The 17,541-nt window shown below is 56.7% G+C and overlaps 1 protein-coding gene across 2 annotated transcripts; it reads right to left on the bottom strand.

Annotated features, from left to right (window-relative positions):
- Positions 1-4,504: 4,504 nt before the first annotated feature.
- Positions 4,505-14,227, bottom strand: KRT8 (keratin 8). Of its 2 annotated transcripts, none has more exons than XM_010727866.3 (9): positions 13,294-14,227; positions 10,938-11,146; positions 10,060-10,120; positions 9,298-9,393; positions 9,043-9,207; positions 7,521-7,646; positions 6,033-6,253; positions 5,022-5,077; positions 4,505-4,932 (listed from the first exon to the last, which is right to left on the bottom strand). In XM_010727866.3, the coding sequence occupies exons 1-9, from the start codon at positions 13,621-13,623 to the stop codon at positions 4,766-4,768; spliced, it is 1,431 nt and encodes a 476-aa protein (XP_010726168.1). In that variant the 5' UTR covers positions 13,624-14,227; the 3' UTR covers positions 4,505-4,765. The 2 variants fall into 2 exon arrangements, with proteins under 2 accessions (XP_010726168.1, XP_010726169.1); XM_010727867.4 differs by having other exon boundaries at positions 4,505-4,872.
- Between the last annotated feature and the right edge of the window lie 3,314 nt (positions 14,228-17,541).

The following is a 17,541-nucleotide window of genomic DNA, read 5'->3' as shown; positions in this document are numbered from 1 at the left end:
TGCCCCTAATTCCCCAATAGTGCCCTTATTTCCCCAATACAGCCTCTAATACCCCAATACTGCCCTTATTTCCTCAATGTTGCCCTTGTTTCCCCAATACTGCCCCTAATTCTCCAATACTGCTCTTATTTCCCCAGTCTTGTCCCTATTTCTACAAGTGTCTATTTCCTCAATATTGTCCCTACTTCACCAATACTGCCCCTGTGCCCCCAGTACTGTCTCAAATACCCCAATGTCGCCCTTATTTCCCCAGTGCTACCCCTAATTCCCCAATACTGCCCTTATTTCCCCAGTCTTGTCCCTATTTCCCCAGTAATGCCCCTAAATCCCCAATACTACTCTTATTTTCCCAATCTTGTCTGTAATTCCCCGATACTGCCCTTATTTCCCCCAATATCATTCCCACTTCCACAGTACTGTCTTTATTCCCCCAATATTGCCCTTAATTCCCCAATATTGCCCCTAACTTCCCAGTAGTGCCTTTATTTTCCCCGCTGGGGTAAAACTGGGTCGGAGGAGGGGGCAGTTTTGGGGTTCCTCCATCCAATTTGGGTGCAGTGTTGCAGAAGGGGTCCCCAAAATGTCATCCTGGGTCTTCCAGCAGTGGGACCCCAAGGGGACCACAAGGGGACACAATTTTGGGGTAAAAGAACCCATTCAGGCAAAAATTTGGGTTCAGAGCTGGAAACTCCCTGTGCCAGTGCTGGGACAACCCAAAAGGCTCTGCCCCCTCCAGGATCCATACACGCATGGGCGCTCACAGTGCCAGGAACATCTGCCCATGAATCAGCAGCACCTCCTGTGGCGTGATGCCCTGGCACCACACCAGCCCTGGGACATGGACACTGGGGAGGGGGACATGGGGTCACAGCCCACATGCAGGGTCAGACCACGTCCCCAAGCTATGTTGTCCCCAAATCTTGATGACCCCAAACCTTGGTGTCTCCAAACCTTGGTGTCCCCAAATCTTGCTGCCCCCAGGCACAATGTCCCCAAATCTCCATGTCCCTAAGCCTCTGTGTACTCAGACTTTGGTGTTCCCAAACTTTGATACTCCCAAGCATCAATGTCCCCAGGTTTTGGTGTCCCCAGGCCCTGATGTCCTAAACTTCCACTTCCCCAAACCTTGGTGTCCCCAAGCTTTGGTGCCCCCAACCACTGGTGTCCCCATACCTCAGTATCCCCAAGTTTTGGGGTACCCAATCATTGGTGTACCCAACCCTTGATGTCCCCAAACTTCAGTGTCCCCAAGCCCTGGCGTCCCCAACTCTTGGTCTCCCTAAACCTCAGTGTCTCCAAGTATTGCTGTCCCTAAACCTCAATGTTCCCAAGATTTTGTGTGCCCAACACTTAATGCCCTCAAACCTCATTTTCCCCGATCCTTGGTGTCCCCAAACCTCAGTGTTCCCAAACTTTGATGTCCCCCCAAACCCTGGTGTCCCCAAACTTCAGCATCTCCAGTTTGGCATGGTGACAATGCCCCCACCCAATGGGCTCACCTTTGGGGTCTGTGGCATTTGGAGAGCTGTGGGGTGGGTTTGACTCCCCCATCACCTGGGTGCTCATCCCCCATAGAACAGTGAGTTGGGTTGGCTTTGGGGTGGGGAACACGAGGTGGGGTGGGTGAGTCTGGGTGGGAAGTCATGGCCACTGTCCCTTGGTGTCCCAGGGTCAGGTGACAGCAAAACCTCATCTGTGGGGCACCTGGATGGTACGGTGCATTGCCGCAGCTTCCGAACCCCAAATCCCAAACCTCAAATCCCTAATCCCAAATCCTAAATCCCAAACTCCAAACCCCATAATCCAGATCCCAAGCCTCATACTCTGAACCCCAAATCCCATCCTCTAAATCCCTAATCCCAAACCCCAAATCCCAAACTCCAAACCCGACTCTGCCCCCCAAAAAAATCCCAAGTCCTTCCCGGCCCCCAGATCTTTCCTTCCCCCCAAATCCCACCTTCACCTTAAAATTCCATCCAGCCTCAAAAATTGCTCCCTAACCCCCCCCCACCCATTCCCAAACCCCAAATTCTCCCTCACTCAAAACTGCTTCCTTCCCCCTCCCCCCAAAAAAAGCCTCAGTGTCCCCATGAGCCCTTCCCCACCCTTCCCCCAGCCCTGGCTCGGTAGCATTCAGCAGTGACCCCCCCTCCTCCTCTATGCCCCCCCCGGACCCCCCATCATGTCTCCAGGTTCCCCTGGGTACTCAACACCCCCCGACCCCATTTGCTTTCGTGGGGGAAAACCCCAAAAGAATCAGACCTGAAGGCGGGGGGTGGGGTCTTTGGGGTGCTGGGAAAAAGGGGGGGATAGGAGCTGCTGTGGGGGGGTCCGGAGCGCCACCTCACGTTGGGACCGCGTTCCTCTGCCGCCCCCTAGCGTCTGCAGACCCAAAATTCACCCCAAATTCGGGGCGGGACTGAGGTTTGCTGCAGGGGGAGGAGAAAGGGAGGAGTTATGGATGGGGGAGTCATGGGGGGGCGAGGGGGGCTTCCCAAGGACTCCCAGTGCGCTCAGCCAGACCCACCGTCCCGCTGCATCCCGGGGGGATCCCAAGCATCGCCCCCCCCCCCGCGTAAAACTGAGCCCCTTCCCATGGGGTCAGGGTCACTCCTAAAGGCACGGACCCCCCCCCCCAGGAATCCGAAGCGCCCCCCGGAGCTATGGGGTGTTGGGGTGGCTCTGGATCCCTTGATGGTCACTGAGGCTCCGAAACCCCCATCCCCCGGCCCTGCACCCCCTGTGCGGCCCCCCGCGCCCCCAAATTAATGGGCGTTGGGCTGGGGGGGCCGGAGGGGTCGTGCCTGAGGGGCACGAGCGGAGAGGGGGGGGAGGGATGTTAATTAGCACTAATTGGCAGCGCTAATTGGAGTGAGGTGTGCGGCGCGGACAGCAGGTGTCACCGGCGGACCGGGAATGGAGTCGTACCCCAACGCAATGGTAGGGGCACCCCAAATCTCCCGCACCTCCTGCAGAAATAAGCCCACCCCCGAGGGGGAGGAGGGGGTGGCATGATCCCCAGCACAGCCCCATACGAGACAGCAGGCAGTCCAAAATCCTTAACCCCACTCAGCCCGAAATGCCCCCCTGCCCCAAAAATCCTATTCTTCCCCCGAAGTCTGCAAATCCTGGATGTTGCCCCCCTGGATGGATCCTGGTACCCCAAAACCTGACATTCTGGGATGGAATTTGGGACCCCCTGCACTCCAAAATGGGTCTGGAATCCCAAAATACCTGGGTGGGCAATCGTACTCCAAAATGGGTCCTGGTATCCCCAGATGGATAATGGCACCCCAAAATGAGACCTGGCAACCCAGAAATAATCCTCATGTCCCCAGATGGACAACTGCACCCAAAATGGGTCCTGGTACCCTAAAACAGATCCTGATGCCCCAAGATGGACAACAGCACCCCAAACTGGGTCTTGGTAGCCCAAAACAGAGCCTTATGTGCCAAGGTGCGACAATGGCACCCCAAAATGAGTCCTGGTATCCCAGGATGGACAATAGCACCCCAAAAGTTGTTTTTGGCAACCCAAAATGGGCCCTGACACCCCAAAATAGGTCTCAGCACCCTGGCATTGGCAACAACACTCCAAAATGGTTTCTGGTTCCCCAAAACAGATTTTGATGTTTCAGGATGGACAGTGGCACTCCAGAATGGGTCTTGATCCCTCAAAACTGAGCCTGATGACCCAGGATGGAAAATGGCACCCCAAAATGGGTCCTGGTACCCCAAAATAGATCCCGAGGCCCCGAGATGGACAACAACATGCCAAAATGTGTCCTGGTACCCCAGAACAGACAATGGAACCCTAAAATGGGTTCTGGCACTTCAGGATGGATAATGGTACCCCATAATGGGTCCTAGTCCCTCAAAACTGAGCCTGTTGATCAGGGTAGGCAACAGCACCCCAGGATGGGTCTTCGGACACCAGTATAGGCAATGGCACACCTAACGTTGGTTCTGCCAACCCAAAATGTGTCCTGAAACCTCAAAATGGATCTCGGCACCGCAGGATGGGCAGTAACACTCCAAAATGGGTTCTGGTGCCCCAAAACTGATTCTGATGCTCCAGGATGGACTGTGGCACCCCAAAAATTGGTTCTGGCACACCAAAATGGGCCCTCACACCCCAGCATGGATAATGGCACCCCAAAAGTTGGTTCTGGCAACCCAAAAGGGGTTCCTGGTAACCCCAGATGGACAATGACTCCCCTGAACCCTGATCTCCCCCCTTCTTCCCCCCACCCTGGGCGGGTCCTAGCAGCCCAAAATGGAACCTGATGCCCCCAGGGTGAACAATAGTACTCTGAGAACCCTGGTACCCCCAGGCAGGTCCTGGCAGCTTAAAACAGATCCTGGCACCTGAGGATAGGTCCTGACACCCCAAAACATCCCCTGCCCCGCTCATGGACACCACCAGCCTCCTCCTTCCAGATCCCCATTGCTGCCCCTATTTTCCCCCCAACCCCCTCCCATCCTCAGGTGGGCACAGTCGTGGTTGGGGGCTTCATTGGGTTTATTGGGTTTATTGCAGGACCTCAACATCCCCCACGCATGCACCAGAGGTGTGAGGGGGATCTCACGGGGTGGGGGGCACCCCAATAGCTCCCACCCCATCCTGTAGCTTGGATAGAAACAGGGAGACAGGGGACAGATGGACGGACAGCAGGGTGCTGGCTCAGGGCGCTGGGGCAGAACAAGGAGAGGGTCCCCGGGGGTTGCATTCCTTTTGGGGTCTCCGGAGAGGTGCAGGGGGGGCTCAGTTGGTGAGGACATCAGCACACTCAGACACCAGCTTGCCATCACGGGTCTCGATCTTCTTGATGACGATGGCACGAGATTTGGGGACAGCTGCACTCTCCAGTGCTGGGGGGGTCACAGTGTAACCTGTGGAGAAGGAGCTCCCAAAGCCCCCCCCGAATCCTCCTGCATGGAGAGGGGGTGCAGTGGGTGATGCTGAGCACTTGGTGGGGGCTGGGGGTAGTGAGTCCAACCCCTGTGTCCCCCCCTCTTACCCGAGTACCCCGTGGTCCGGGTGTGGATGCTGAGGTTCTGCATTCCTGACTCCAACCTGGGGGAGAGTAAGGGGTGGGATTTAGGGAGGTGGGGGAGAGATGGAAGATGTCACGATGGTGGGAGGGAGGGAAGTGGGAATGGATAGATGGAGGGGAGAGAAGATTGGAAGGATGGAGGGAGAGGGGGAGGGAGGGAGGAAGGGAGAAAAGAATGCAGGGAGGGAGGGAAGAATGGAGGGAGGGAAGGATAGAGAGAGGGAAGAAAGAATGGAGGGGGGGAGGGAGGGAAGAATGGAGGGATGAATGGAAGGATTGAAGAAGGGGGGGAGAGAGGGAAGAAGGAATGGAGGGAGAGATGGAGAGAGGGAGGAAGGGAGGGAAGAAAGGATGGAGAGAGGGTGAAAGGGAGGGTGATGGGAGGAGGGAGGGATGGAATGGAGGGAGAGAAGGAGGAATGGAGGGAGGGGTGGAGAGTGGGAATGAGGGAGTGAGGAATGAAGGGGTGGAGGGAGGGAAGAAGGAAAGGAAGGAAGGAATAGAAGGATGGATGAAGGGAGGGAGGGAAGGAAGGAGGGGCAGAAGGGTAGAGAGAGGGAAGAAAGGAGGGAAGGAGGGAAGGAAGGATGGGAAGATGGAGGGAGGGATGGAGAGAGGGAATGAGGGTGTGAGGAATGGAGAGAGGGAGGGAGGGAGGGAAGGATAGAAGGAGGGATGGGTTGGATGGATGACAGGTGGATGAAAGCATTGGGGGTACAGTGGTGTGGACATGGGCTGAGGATGTGAGATGGGCCCGGGATTTGGGGACACACTTTGGGGGCTCAGTTTGGGTCCAGGGCTCGGTGCAGCACAGGGGGACACGGGAGCTGAATTTGGGTTCAACAGCTGAGCACTGCCCAGGGAGCAGGGATGTGGTGTGGCCTCCATGACTCAGGAACTCCACCATCTCCACAGCGTCCCATAGCACACTGCACACCCCATGGAGTCCCCCTCCACCCTGGTGCAGCATCCCACCTGCTCTCCTCGCCCTCCAGCAGCTTCCTGTAGGTCGCAATCTCAATGTCCAGTGCCAGCTTAACATTCATCAGCTCCTGGTATTCGCGCAGTTGCCGGGCCAGGTCCTGCTTTGCCTTCTGCAGAGCTGCCTCCAGTTCAGACAGTTTGGCTCTGGCATCCTTCAGGGCCATCTCCCCACGCTCCTCTGCCTCTGCGATGGCTGTCTCCAGAGTGGCTCGCTGCAGGGCAGGACGATGGGGCAGGAGGACTTACCTTGCATGAGGGTTTGGGTAGTTCCTGGACCCCAGCATCCTTCTTGCTGCACCCCATCATCCTCCCCTTGCACCCCAGTATCTCTTTATTGTTTCCCAGCAGACCCTCTTTACATTCCAGCTCCTCCCCAGCGCACCCCAGCATCCCCCTCTTGCATCCCAATTTCTCCAATTTGCACCCTAACATCTGCCCATTTACACCCCAGCTTCTATCATTGCACCCCAGCTTCCTCTTTGGACCCCAGCATCCCTTTGTTGCACCTCAGCTTCCCCTCAGTGCATGTCAGCATCCCTCCTTTGCACCCCAACTTCTCCAAATTGCACCCCAACATTCCCCCAGTGCACTCCAACATTCCTCCTATTGCATCCCAGTTCATCCCATTGTATTGCATCTTCCCTCCAGTGCACCCCAGCATCCCACCCATTGCATCTCATCTTCCACCACTGCACCCCAGTTTCCCCTTTGGACCTCAGCATCCCAACCTGGTACCCCCATGTTCTCCAAATTGCACCCAAACATTTCCCCAATGCATCCCAACATCCCTCCCATTGCTCCCTAGTTCACCCCAATGCATTGCAGCTTCCCCCCTTGCACCCCAACATTCATCTCTGCACCCCAACTTCTCCAAATTGCACTCCAGAATTCCTCCCTCTTTTCATCCCTCTATTTCTTCCCCCTCCCCCAGTTGCACCCCAGCTTCTCCCCATTGCACACCAGAATCATCTCTGCAGAGTGCAAAGGGGCTGTGGGAGGTTGGGGTGCTGAAGGCATGGAGTGGTGAGGGAGAAGAGGAGGAGGAAGAAGAGGAGGAAGAAGTGGAGGAAGAGGGAGAGGAGGATGAAGAAGAGAAGGAAGTAGAGGAAGAAGAGGAGAAAGAAGAGGAGGAAGAAGAGGAGGAAGAGGAAGAGAAAGAAGAACAGGAGGAGGAGGAGGAAGAAGAAGAGGAAGAGGAGGAGGAAAAGAAAAAGAAGAGGAGGAAGAGAAGAGAGAGGAGGAGAAGAGAGAGGAGGAGGAGAAGAAAAGGAGGAAGAGAAGGACAAAGAAGTGCAGGAGGAGGGAGAGGAGGATGAAGAAGAGGAGGAGGGAGAGGAGGAAGAAGAGGAAGGAAGAAGAGAAGGAGGAGGAAGAGGAGAAAGAAAAGCAGGAGGAAAGAAAGGAGAAGGAAGAAGTGGAGGAGGGGGAGAAGGAAGAGGAGGAGGAAGAAGGTCAGGCGCAGCCAGGCAGGATCCAGACCTGGTTCTTGAGCACCTCGATCTCAGCCTGGATCCTCTGGATCATCCGGTTGAGCTCGCTGATCTCGCTGCGGGTGCTGCGCAGGTCGTCGCCGTGTTTACCAGCTGTTGTCTTCAGCTCCTCATACTGCAGGAGCACGGAGCGGGGTCAGGAAATCAGGGATCGGGGGATCACACAATCACAAACTCGTGGGACTACGGAAATTCAGGATCCCAAAATCAAGTGGTCATGGGATCCCAAAGTCATGAATCCACTGAGTTGTGGGACCATGAGATATCGGGATCCAGATATTGCATCACTGTGAAATCACAGAATCATGAAACTGAGGAATCAGAAAATCATGGAATCGTGGAATCACAACCTCATGAAATCATGGACTCTCAAAATCATGAATCCATGGAACGATGGAAATGGCTGAGACACAAAATCATGGAATGTTGGAATCACAGAGTCCTGAAATTGCAGAATCCCAAAATCACAGAATCCTGACATGACAGAATTCCAAAATCTTGGCCCCATAAATCCACAGTGCAGCAGGGATGGGGACAGCCCCATGAGCTCCAAAATCTGGGGCAAAGCAGCAGAGGCAAGCCCGTGCCCAGAGGAGTGCTTGGGGCCAGGGCTGCGTCACACCGGGCCGGTCTGCAACTCGCCCACGCCGCAGACACCACGAGCAGCGCCTGGCCCTGGGGCTGGGATGTGGGGCGAGGGCGGGAGCGTGGGGCTGGCGAGACGGCGGTGGGGAGCGGGATGGAGAGCGGGACGGGGAGTCTGGGGCATAGGGCATCCCCAGGGCAGGGTGGGTCCTGGAGATGGAGAGTGTTATGGGATGGGTGAGGGTCCTGGGGAGGGGGAGAGCATTCTAAGTCATGGAGCATCCCAAGAGATAAAGGATTCCAGAGGGAACAAGGGATGGAACAGTTGGGGGCATGGATGGTGAGATCCAGGGGATGGAGTGACCCAGGGGATGCAGTGTTCCAGGTCATGGATCCTTTCAAGGGATGGAGGATCCTTGGGGACAGAGCATTCCAAGTCATAGAGGATCCCAAAGGATGGAGACCCCCAAGGGATGGAAGACCCCCAAGGGATGGAGGATCCCAAGGGATGGGAAACCCCAAAGGGATGGTGAATCCCGAGGGATGGAGAATCCCAAAGGGATGGAGATTCCCAAGAGATGGAGATTCCCAAGGGGTGGAGATTCCCAAGGGGTAGAAAACTCCAAGGGATGGAATGCCCCAAAGGGGTGAAGGATCCCAAGGGATAGAGACCCCCAAGGGATAGAGGACCCCAAAAGGATGGAGTTTCCCAAAGTGGTGGAGGGAGCATTCTGAGGAACAGCTCCTCCTCAGGCACAGAGGAACCCAAAGGACAGAACATCCTCTCAGGAGGAGAACATCTTGGGACACGGAACATCTCAAGGGACAGAGCACAGAATCCCAGCAGATGGAGAATCCCAAAGAACAGAGCTGGGGTGAGTCCAGAGCATCCCCCCCACCACTGACCCCCACTCCCCACCCCTCACCTTGCTCTGGTACCAGGTCTCAGCCTCCAGCCGGCTGCGGTTGGCGATGTCCTCATACTGTGCCTTCACCTCTGCAATGATGCTGTCCAGGTCCAGGCTGCGGCTGTTGTCCATGGACAGCACCACGGAGGTGTCGGAGATCTGCGACTGCATCTCCCGCAGCTCCTGCAATGGGGAAGGAGATGGGGCTGAGCTGGGGGAACAGCCCCCTCCCTGATGCGGTGGTCCCATGGGGGGCTGCTGTGAAGCCCCCACCTCATCATAGAGCTGCCGCAGGAAGTTGATCTCATCCGTCAGACTCTCCAGCCGTGACTCCAGCTCCACTTTGCTCATGTATGCTTCGTCCACATCCTGGGGTGCGGTAGCATTGGATCAGCTCCCACTGCCCCCTAGCCCCATTATCCCCAGACTCATTGTCCCCAGACCCACTGCCTTCTGTCCCTATTGTCCCCCAGCCCCATTAACCCCAGTCCCATCAGTCCCCGATCTCATTACCCCCAGCTCCATTGCCCTCCAACCCCATTACCCCTGGCCTCAACACCTCCTGCCCCACTGTCCCTCAGCCCCATTGTCCCCGAGTCCCGCTTCCCCCAGTTCCATCAGCCTCCAACCCCGTTGCCCGCAGTTCCACTGCCTCCCAGCCCCATTACCCCCAACCCCATTGTCTCCCAGCCCCATTGCCCTCAATCCCATCAGCCCCCAACCCTATTCCCCTCAGCTCCATTGCCTCTGTCCCCATTGTCCTCCAGCCCCACTGCCCCTGTCCCCAAGACTTCCAGCCCCACTGCCCCTCAGCTTCATTGCCCCCAGCCCCACTGCCCCCAGCTCCACTGCCCCTGACCCCATTGGCCTCCAGCCCCATTGCTCCTGTATCCAAGACCTCCCGCCCCACTGCCTCCCATCACCATCAACCCCAGCCTCACTACCCCCAGCCCCATTATTCCTAGTCCCATCACCCTCAGCCCCATCACTCCCAGTTTCCTTGCCCCCCAGCCCCATCACCTCAAGCCCACTCACCTTTTTCAGCAGCACAAACTCATTTTCCTTCTCAGTGCGGTGGTTGATCTCCTCTTCGTACCTGCAGGGTAGAGGGCTTGGTGTGAGGACATGGGGACAGAGAGGGGCAAGGACATGGGGACATGGGACGTGGAAGGGATGGAGGACATGGAGAAATGGGGATGTGGGATGTGGAGACCCAGAGGTACAGGGACATGGGGATGAGGGACAAGGGGACTATGGGGAGTGTAAGGACAGGAGACATAGGGACATGGGGGCCATGGGGATCCAAAGATGCAAGGACACAGGGGGACATGGGGCATGGGGACATTGGGACCCAGGGGTACAAGGACATGGAGATATGGGGCATGGGGAAATGGAAACTTGGATGTGGGGATGTGGGGCATGGAAGAAATGGGGACAAGGGGACCTGGGAATACACAGAGATGGGGGACAAGGGGAGATGTTGGGACATATGACAAGAGGACAGGGGGATATGGGGACGTGGATACATGGGGATGGGGGGACAATGGGACATGTAAATAAGAGGACACAGGGTCATGGGGATGGGAGAACAATGGGAAATGGGGACAATGAGACAGAGGAACAATGGAATATGGGGACAAGGGAACACAGGCACAAAGGGACGGGGACAATGGGGCATAGGGACTTAGGGACATGAGGATATAGGGATATGGGGAAAAGAGAACATGGGGACAAGGGGATGTGGAAACAGGGAGGCATAGAGACAAAGGGACAAGGGGACATGGGGAGCCCCTTCCCAGAGCATTGGGTCAATCATCCCATAAGCCAAAGCCACCACAGTGCTGCTCGGAGGGGACAACCCCATCCCATCACCTGAGGGCCACCTGAGGGCCACCCAGCTGCCCCCTCCTCACTTGTTCTTGAAGTCCTCCACTAGCCCCTCCATGCTGCCCAGCTCAGCCTCCAGCCGCAGCCGCTCCTGGCTCAGCCCCTCCAGCTGTCTCCTCAGGGACCCCACGTAGCCCTCAAAGAGCCCCCGCAGGTCACTGCGCTGTGGCTGCTGAGACTGCAGGAGATTCCATTTGGTCTCCAACATCTTGTTCTGCTGCTCCAGGAACCGGACCTTGGGGAGAGGGGGGACACAAGGGGGTCACCGTGCTGTGTGGGATACGAGGATGGGGATAGGAGGTGTGGGGTGTGGGGTAACGGAGGCATTGGGTATGGGGATGGGGGGATGTAGGGACACAAGGATGTGGGGATGTGGGTATTCAGTGACGTGAGGACATGGGTATGTGAGTATATGGGGACAGGGGGATGTGGATATATAGGGACATGGGGACATGGGAATGTGGGGTTGCAGAGGCATTGGATATGGGGATGTGGGGGTGTGGGGCCACCAGTGTTGGATATGGGGACACAGGGATGTGCGGACATGGGAACACTGGGATATGGGGATATGGGGTTGTGGGTATATGGGGACAGGGGAATGTGGGGTGTGGGGCCATGGAGGCATTGGAAATGGGGACATGGGGATGTGGGATACAGGGATGTGGGGTTCTAGTTATATGGGGACATGAGGACGTGGAGATGTGAGTGTATGGGGAAAGGGGGATGTGGGCATTTGGGGACATGGGGACATTGAGACGTGGGGCTGTGAATATATAGGGACAAGGGGCTGTAGAAATGTTGGATATGAAGATGTGGGGACATGGGGATATGAGGATGCTGGATATGGGGACACATGGGGATGTTGGAGGTGGGCAAGTGGGTGAGTGGGGATGTGGAGTTGGTGGCATTGGGATATGAGATACAGGATGTGAGGGTGGGGTTATGGGGACACAGTGATGTGATGCTGGTAGGGGGACTGACTGCAGCAGAAGGGGACAAAAAGGGGACAATGGGACAGAGGGAGAATGCCACCACCCCCCCAGGTCCCACCCCACACCACTCCCCACCCCTTGGCTTTGTCACCATATCTGGTACTGGGATGGAACATGGATGTACCCCCAGAGTGTCCCCAAAGGGGACAGCGGGTCCTTTAGGGGGTCACAGTGTCCCCAGGGGGGTCCAAAATGGGTCTAAAATGTGTGCAAAGGGGTTGGCAGGTTCCAGAGAGGAACATGATATCCCCAAGGGGATCTCAGTATCCCCAAAGATTTCCAAACATTTCCAGGATGTTCCCAAGGGGTTTAGAAGGTCCCAAAGGGGACAAAGGGGTCCCTGGGGGGGGTCCCAATGTCCACAAGGGCCTCAGGAAGCATCTGAAGGAGCTTGGAGGTCCTCAAGGGGCTCAGGGAGTCCCAGAGGATCAAAAGGGGGTCAGTAAGCCCCTAAGGGGGTCTCAATGTCCCCAAGAGGCTCAGTATGTCCCCAAAGGACTACAATGCCCCCAAAGGGATTTCAATGTCCCCAGAGGACTCAGCAAATCCCCAGGGGGCTCAGAAGTCACCATGGGGGTCACAATGTCCCCAAGGAGGTTTCAATGTCCTTAAGGGGCCAAGGATGTCCCTAAGGGGGGCCTTAATGTTCCCTCAATGGCCCTAAGGGGACTTGGGATGTTCACAAAAGTGTCTCAACATCCCCAAGGGGTTCAGGAGATCCTTAAGGGGTTCTGAAGGTCCTTAAGGGGATCTCAATGTCCCCAAATGTCTCAATATCCCTAAGGGGGATTGGGATGTCCCCAAGGAGCTCTGGAGTTCCCTAAGGGGGTAGAAATGTCCCAAGGGGCTTTCAATGCTCCTAAGGGGGCTCAGGATGTTCCCAAAAGTGTCTCAGTGTCCCTGAGGGGGTCTCAGTGTTCCCCAAAGTGTCTCAATGTCCCAAGGGTCTCAGGAGGTCCCTAAGGGGGTCTCAGTGTCTCTGAGGGAGTCTCAGTGTCCTCCAAAACAGTCTCGATGTCTTTAAGGGGGACTCAATGTCCCCAAGGGGTTCTCAATGTCTTTAAAGGGATCTCAAGATCCCTGAAAGTGTCTCAGTGTCCCCCAGGGGGGTTTCAATGTCCCTAAGGGGGGTTCAGGAGGTCCCTAAGGGAGTCTCAGTGTCTCCAGAAGTTTCTCAGTGTCCCTAAGGCAGCTCAGGATGTCCCAGGGGGGGTCTCTCAGTGTCCCTACAGGCTCAGAATGCCCCGGCAGCCTCGCAGCCACCTCCCACCCCACCCCCAGGGGACTTCAGGGTCACCGGAGCTCAGGAAACAGTTGTGACCCCCTCCCCCCTCCTCCCTACCCCGAGTGCCACCCAAACACAATGGGGGCAGCTATGGGGTGGCCTCACCTTGTCAATGAAGGAAGCAAAGCGGTTGTTGAGGGTCTTGATCTGCTCCTTCTCCTCCTTGCGCACCTGCTGGATGTCGGGGTCGATGTCCAGGTTGAGGGGGGTCAGCAGGCTCTGATTGACGGTGACGGCAGCAATGCCACCCCCAGACACGGTCACAGGACCCCGCTGCATCCCCCCCACCCCAAAACGGCTCCCACTGAGGGTGCCGAAGGCTGAGGCCGCGCTCATCCTCACGGCGGGGCCAGCGGTGAAGGAGCGGGAGCTGAAGGATCGGACCGGGACGGCCGAGCTGCTCCGCACAGATTTCCTGGTGATGGTGACAGACATGGTGGTGTCAGGGGGGCTGAGGTTTTAGGGTTGGAGTAAGGCTGGAGGAAGGTCGTAGGGTTGGGAGATGGTTGTAGGGTTGGAAGAAGTTAGAAGATGGTTGTAGGGTTGAAGGAAAGTTAGAAGATGGTTGGAAGAAAATTATAGGGTTGGAGGGAGGTTGTAGGATTGGAGAAAGTTTGGAAGGTTGTTGTAGGGTTGGAAGATGGTTGGTAGAAGGTTGGAAGGAGGTTGTAGGACTGGAAGAAGTTTGGGAGATGGTTGTAGGATTGGGAGAAGGTTGGAAGAAGGTTGTAGGACTGGAAGAAGGTTGTGGGGTTGGAGGAAGGATAGAAAATGGTTGTAGGGTTGGAAGAAGTTTGGAAGAAGGTTGTAGGGTTGGTAGAAGGTTGGAAGATTTATAGGATTGGAAGAAGGCTGGGAGGCAGTTGTAGTGTTGGAAGAAAGTTATAGGGTTGGGAGAAGATTTTGGGAAGGCTGGAAGACAATTTGGAGAAGAGTTTTGGGAAAGGTTACAGGAGAGTTTTGGGAATAGTGTCGGAGCTCCGCGCTGCGTAGGAGGGAGGAGGTGTGGGGCGGGCGGTGGGCAGGGCTATGGGGCGGGCTACAGGGCGGGCTGCGCCGTGGGGCTGCAGGAAGGGCCGCAGGACGGATTGTGGGGCGGGCAGGAGGACGGCTGTGGGGTGGGTTGCAGGACGGGTTGCAGGATTGCGGTGCGGGTTGCAGGACAGGTTGTAGGATTGTGGTAGGGGTTGTAGGACAGGACGGGCCGGCTGTGGGGCGGGTGAGTGGGGCTGCATCCTGCCGCCCAGGGGAGGAGCGCTGTGCTGCTCCGTTAACCCCTTCGGAACGGCCGCAATCCACTGTGGCTTACTGGGATCTACTGGGATCTGCTGGGATCCGTTGGGATTGCTGTGGCACATCGGGTCTACATTTATTCACTTGATGTGAATTCAGTGCTCAGCCCCAAATGCAGCTGCCACCCACCATGATATCCACCTGCAGGAGTGTCCCCAAATCCCAGCCCCTAATGGAGTTCCCAAAATCTGTCCCCAAATCCCGTTCCCAAACGGAGTTCCTGAAGCATGTCCCCTAATCCCAGAGCCACCTCGTGTCCTCAGCCCATGTCTGCACTGCTGTGTCCCCAGCACATGCCTTCATCCATGTGGAGAAGCCCCAGGGAGCTCACTCGATGGGGAACAGTGTTGGTCCCACCTTCCCATTCATGTCTTACCATGGCCAGCAACTCGATCCCATCCCATGATGGCCATCTGTCCCTGTCCCACGATGGCATCCAACCACTGTCCCACCACGGCCACCCACCCATCCCTGTCTCACCATCACCAACCTGTCCCTATCTCACTATGGCTACCAACCACGTCCCTCTACAGTCAACAACTCTCCCTGTCCTACTACGGCCCCTTGTTCCTGTCCCATGATGGCCACCATTCTTGTCCCCCTACAGCCATCAATCCATCCCTGTCCCATCATGACCATTTCTCCCTGTCCCACCACAGTCACTGACCTGTCCCTGTTTCATGGTAGCCTCCTTTCCATGTCCCACAATGGCCACCTGTCCTTGTCTCACCACGGCCACCAACCTGTTCCAGACCCACTGTGGCCTCCTGTCCTTGTCCCACTATGGCCACCAACCGCTGTCCCATCATGGCCAACAACCCATCCCTGTCCCAGCCCCCACTGGCCTGGCCAGGAGAAGTATCCCCCCATCCCAACCTCCAGGAGATGCCCCCCTCCCCCACTCTCTCCCCGACCCTATGGAATGTCCTCCCCCACCCCACACAGCCCCCCCCAGAGCCACTCTTATCTCAAAGGAATTCCCAGTGCTCAGCGCCGGCAGGACGGGAAGGGGGAGCTTGGAGGGGGGGGTGGATGGGGGCAGGGGTCTGTGGGTTGTGTGAGACCTCCCTGCCATCCCCACAACACCTGGAGGGGGTGGGGATTTCCCAAAGAGGCCCCTACATGTAGGGTAACTGAGGCACAGGGGGAGGAGGGGGGGAGAGGGAGCAACCCTATGACCTTCCCCCCCTTTCAAATGGGGAAACTGAAGCACGAGGGATGGGAGGGTGCAAGCCTATGAGCCGCTCTTACAATCGGGAAACTGAGACACGGGAAGATGGGCACATCCCCATAGGGCAGCCCCAGCCCTATAGAACGGAGGGAGGGGGGGAGTCCCCACGCCAGCGCCCATAAATTCCCCCCCCCACAACACCGAAAGGGACAACAACCAGCTCCCCTCCACACCCCCCAGCCCCTGTGTGTCACCCTGAGGTCCCCACCTCAATATTCCCATCCTCTCCCTTCCCCCCCCCCCCCCCTCCCGAGCGTGGTGACCCTTTGTTGTCCTCCCAGGGTGGGGGTTGGGGCGGAATTTTGGGTGGGGGCCAAAGCTCTGTGCCTGCCTTTGTTTGCGCTGGGCTGGGCCGGGCTTTGGTGACGGGGACAGCGCTGACGGGCTGCTGGCCCCCACGTCACCACGTCACCATCACCATCACCTGCCACCCCCCCTCCACCGAAACACCCATGGGTGCTGCAGCACCCAAACACAGATGGAGTTTGGGGTGTGCCCGGGGGGGGAGGCTTAGGGTGGGTCCACTGGGGCTTCAGGTGGCAATGTGGGGGCTCAAGGTGACGCCTTGGGGTCTCCAGCTGGCTCTCTGGAGTTTCAGGGTGACACTATGGCGTTTTCAGGTGGCATTTGGGGTCTCCAGGTGACACTTTGGGGGCTCAAGGTGACACTATGGGGAGTTGAGGTGGCACTATGGAAGCTAAAGGTGACACTATGGAGGCTAAAGGTGACACTATGGAGTTTCAGGTGACACTATAGGGGCTTCAGGTGGTACTTTGGGGTCATGAGGTGACACCCTAGGGGTTTCAGGTGGCTTTTGGGGGCTCAAGGTGAGACTCTGGGGCTTCAGGTGGCACTCTGGGGGCTCAGGGTGACACCATGGGGATTTGAGGTGGCACTATGGGGTCGTGAGGCGGTATCATGGGGTCATCAGGTGGCACTGTGGCGTTGAGGTGACACCCTGGGGACTGCAGGTGGCATTTTGGGGTCTCAAGGTGACACCATGGGGGATTCAGGTGACACTATGGGGTCTTAAGGTGGCACTTTGGGGTCATGAAGTGACACCCTGGAGGTTTCAGATGGCTCTTCGGGGGGTCAGGTTGACACCATGGGGACCTGAGGTGGCACTATGAGGTTCTGAGGTGACACCTTGGGGTCTTCAGGTGGCACCATGGGATCACCAGATGTCACTTTGGGGGCTCAAGCTGACACCACAGGGTCTTCAGGTGACACCATGGGCTCAAATTGACACCATGGGGTCATGATGTGGCACTATGTGGTCACGAGATGACACTCTGGGGGGCTCAGGGTGACACTATGGGGTCTTGATGTGGCACTATGGGGTTATGAGGTGACATCTTGGGGGCTTCAGCTCATGCAAAAGTCTGTGCTCGTGCAAAGCTGTATGTGCTTGTGCAAAGATCTGTGCTTGTGCAAAAGACAGTGCTCATAAGACATGCTTGTGCAAAAGCGCGTGCTCGTGCAACACAGCAGTTCACACACAGAGGTCCTGTTTGTGTAAGGGAAAGTGTGTTTGCAAAGGTGCATGCTCATGCAAAGTGTGCACTCATGCAAAAAGTGCAAGGTGCACACAGCCATTTTTATAGCAGGGAGTGCTTTTGAAGCAGCGTATGCTCATGGAGAAGTGTGTGCTCGTGCAAAGTGTGCCCTCGTGCAAGGCTGAAAACACATTCCGGTGCTGAAATGCCCATTTTTGCAGCAGAGAGAAGCTTGTGAACACCATAAGCTTGCATGGAGACGGGTGTGTGTGCTGCACACATGCAGAAGTGAACGCTCGTGCAAAGGCATGCAGTCGTGCAAAAATGCACAGC

Source organism: Meleagris gallopavo, chromosome 31 (assembly GCF_905368555.1).
Source record: "Meleagris gallopavo chromosome 31, MGAL_WU_HG_1.1, whole genome shotgun sequence".
In the NCBI taxonomy this organism is placed as follows: domain Eukaryota; kingdom Metazoa; phylum Chordata; class Aves; order Galliformes; family Phasianidae; genus Meleagris; species Meleagris gallopavo.
The sequence above is the reverse complement of the archived record's forward strand: the minus strand, read 5'-3'. Positions and strand labels throughout refer to the sequence as shown.

Coding starts and splice junctions, on each gene's coding strand:
- KRT8 (XM_010727866.3), bottom strand. CDS start 13,623: ATGTCTGTCACCATCACCAGGAAATCTGTGCGGAGCAGCTCGGCCGTC. Junction 7,647..9,042: donor AGACCTGGTACCAGAGCAAG/GTGAGGGGTGGG, acceptor GTGCTCCTGCAG/TATGAGGAGCTGAAGACAAC. Junction 6,254..7,520: donor TCGAGGTGCTCAAGAACCAG/GTCTGGATCCTG, acceptor CCTGCCCTGCAG/CGAGCCACTCTGGAGACAGC.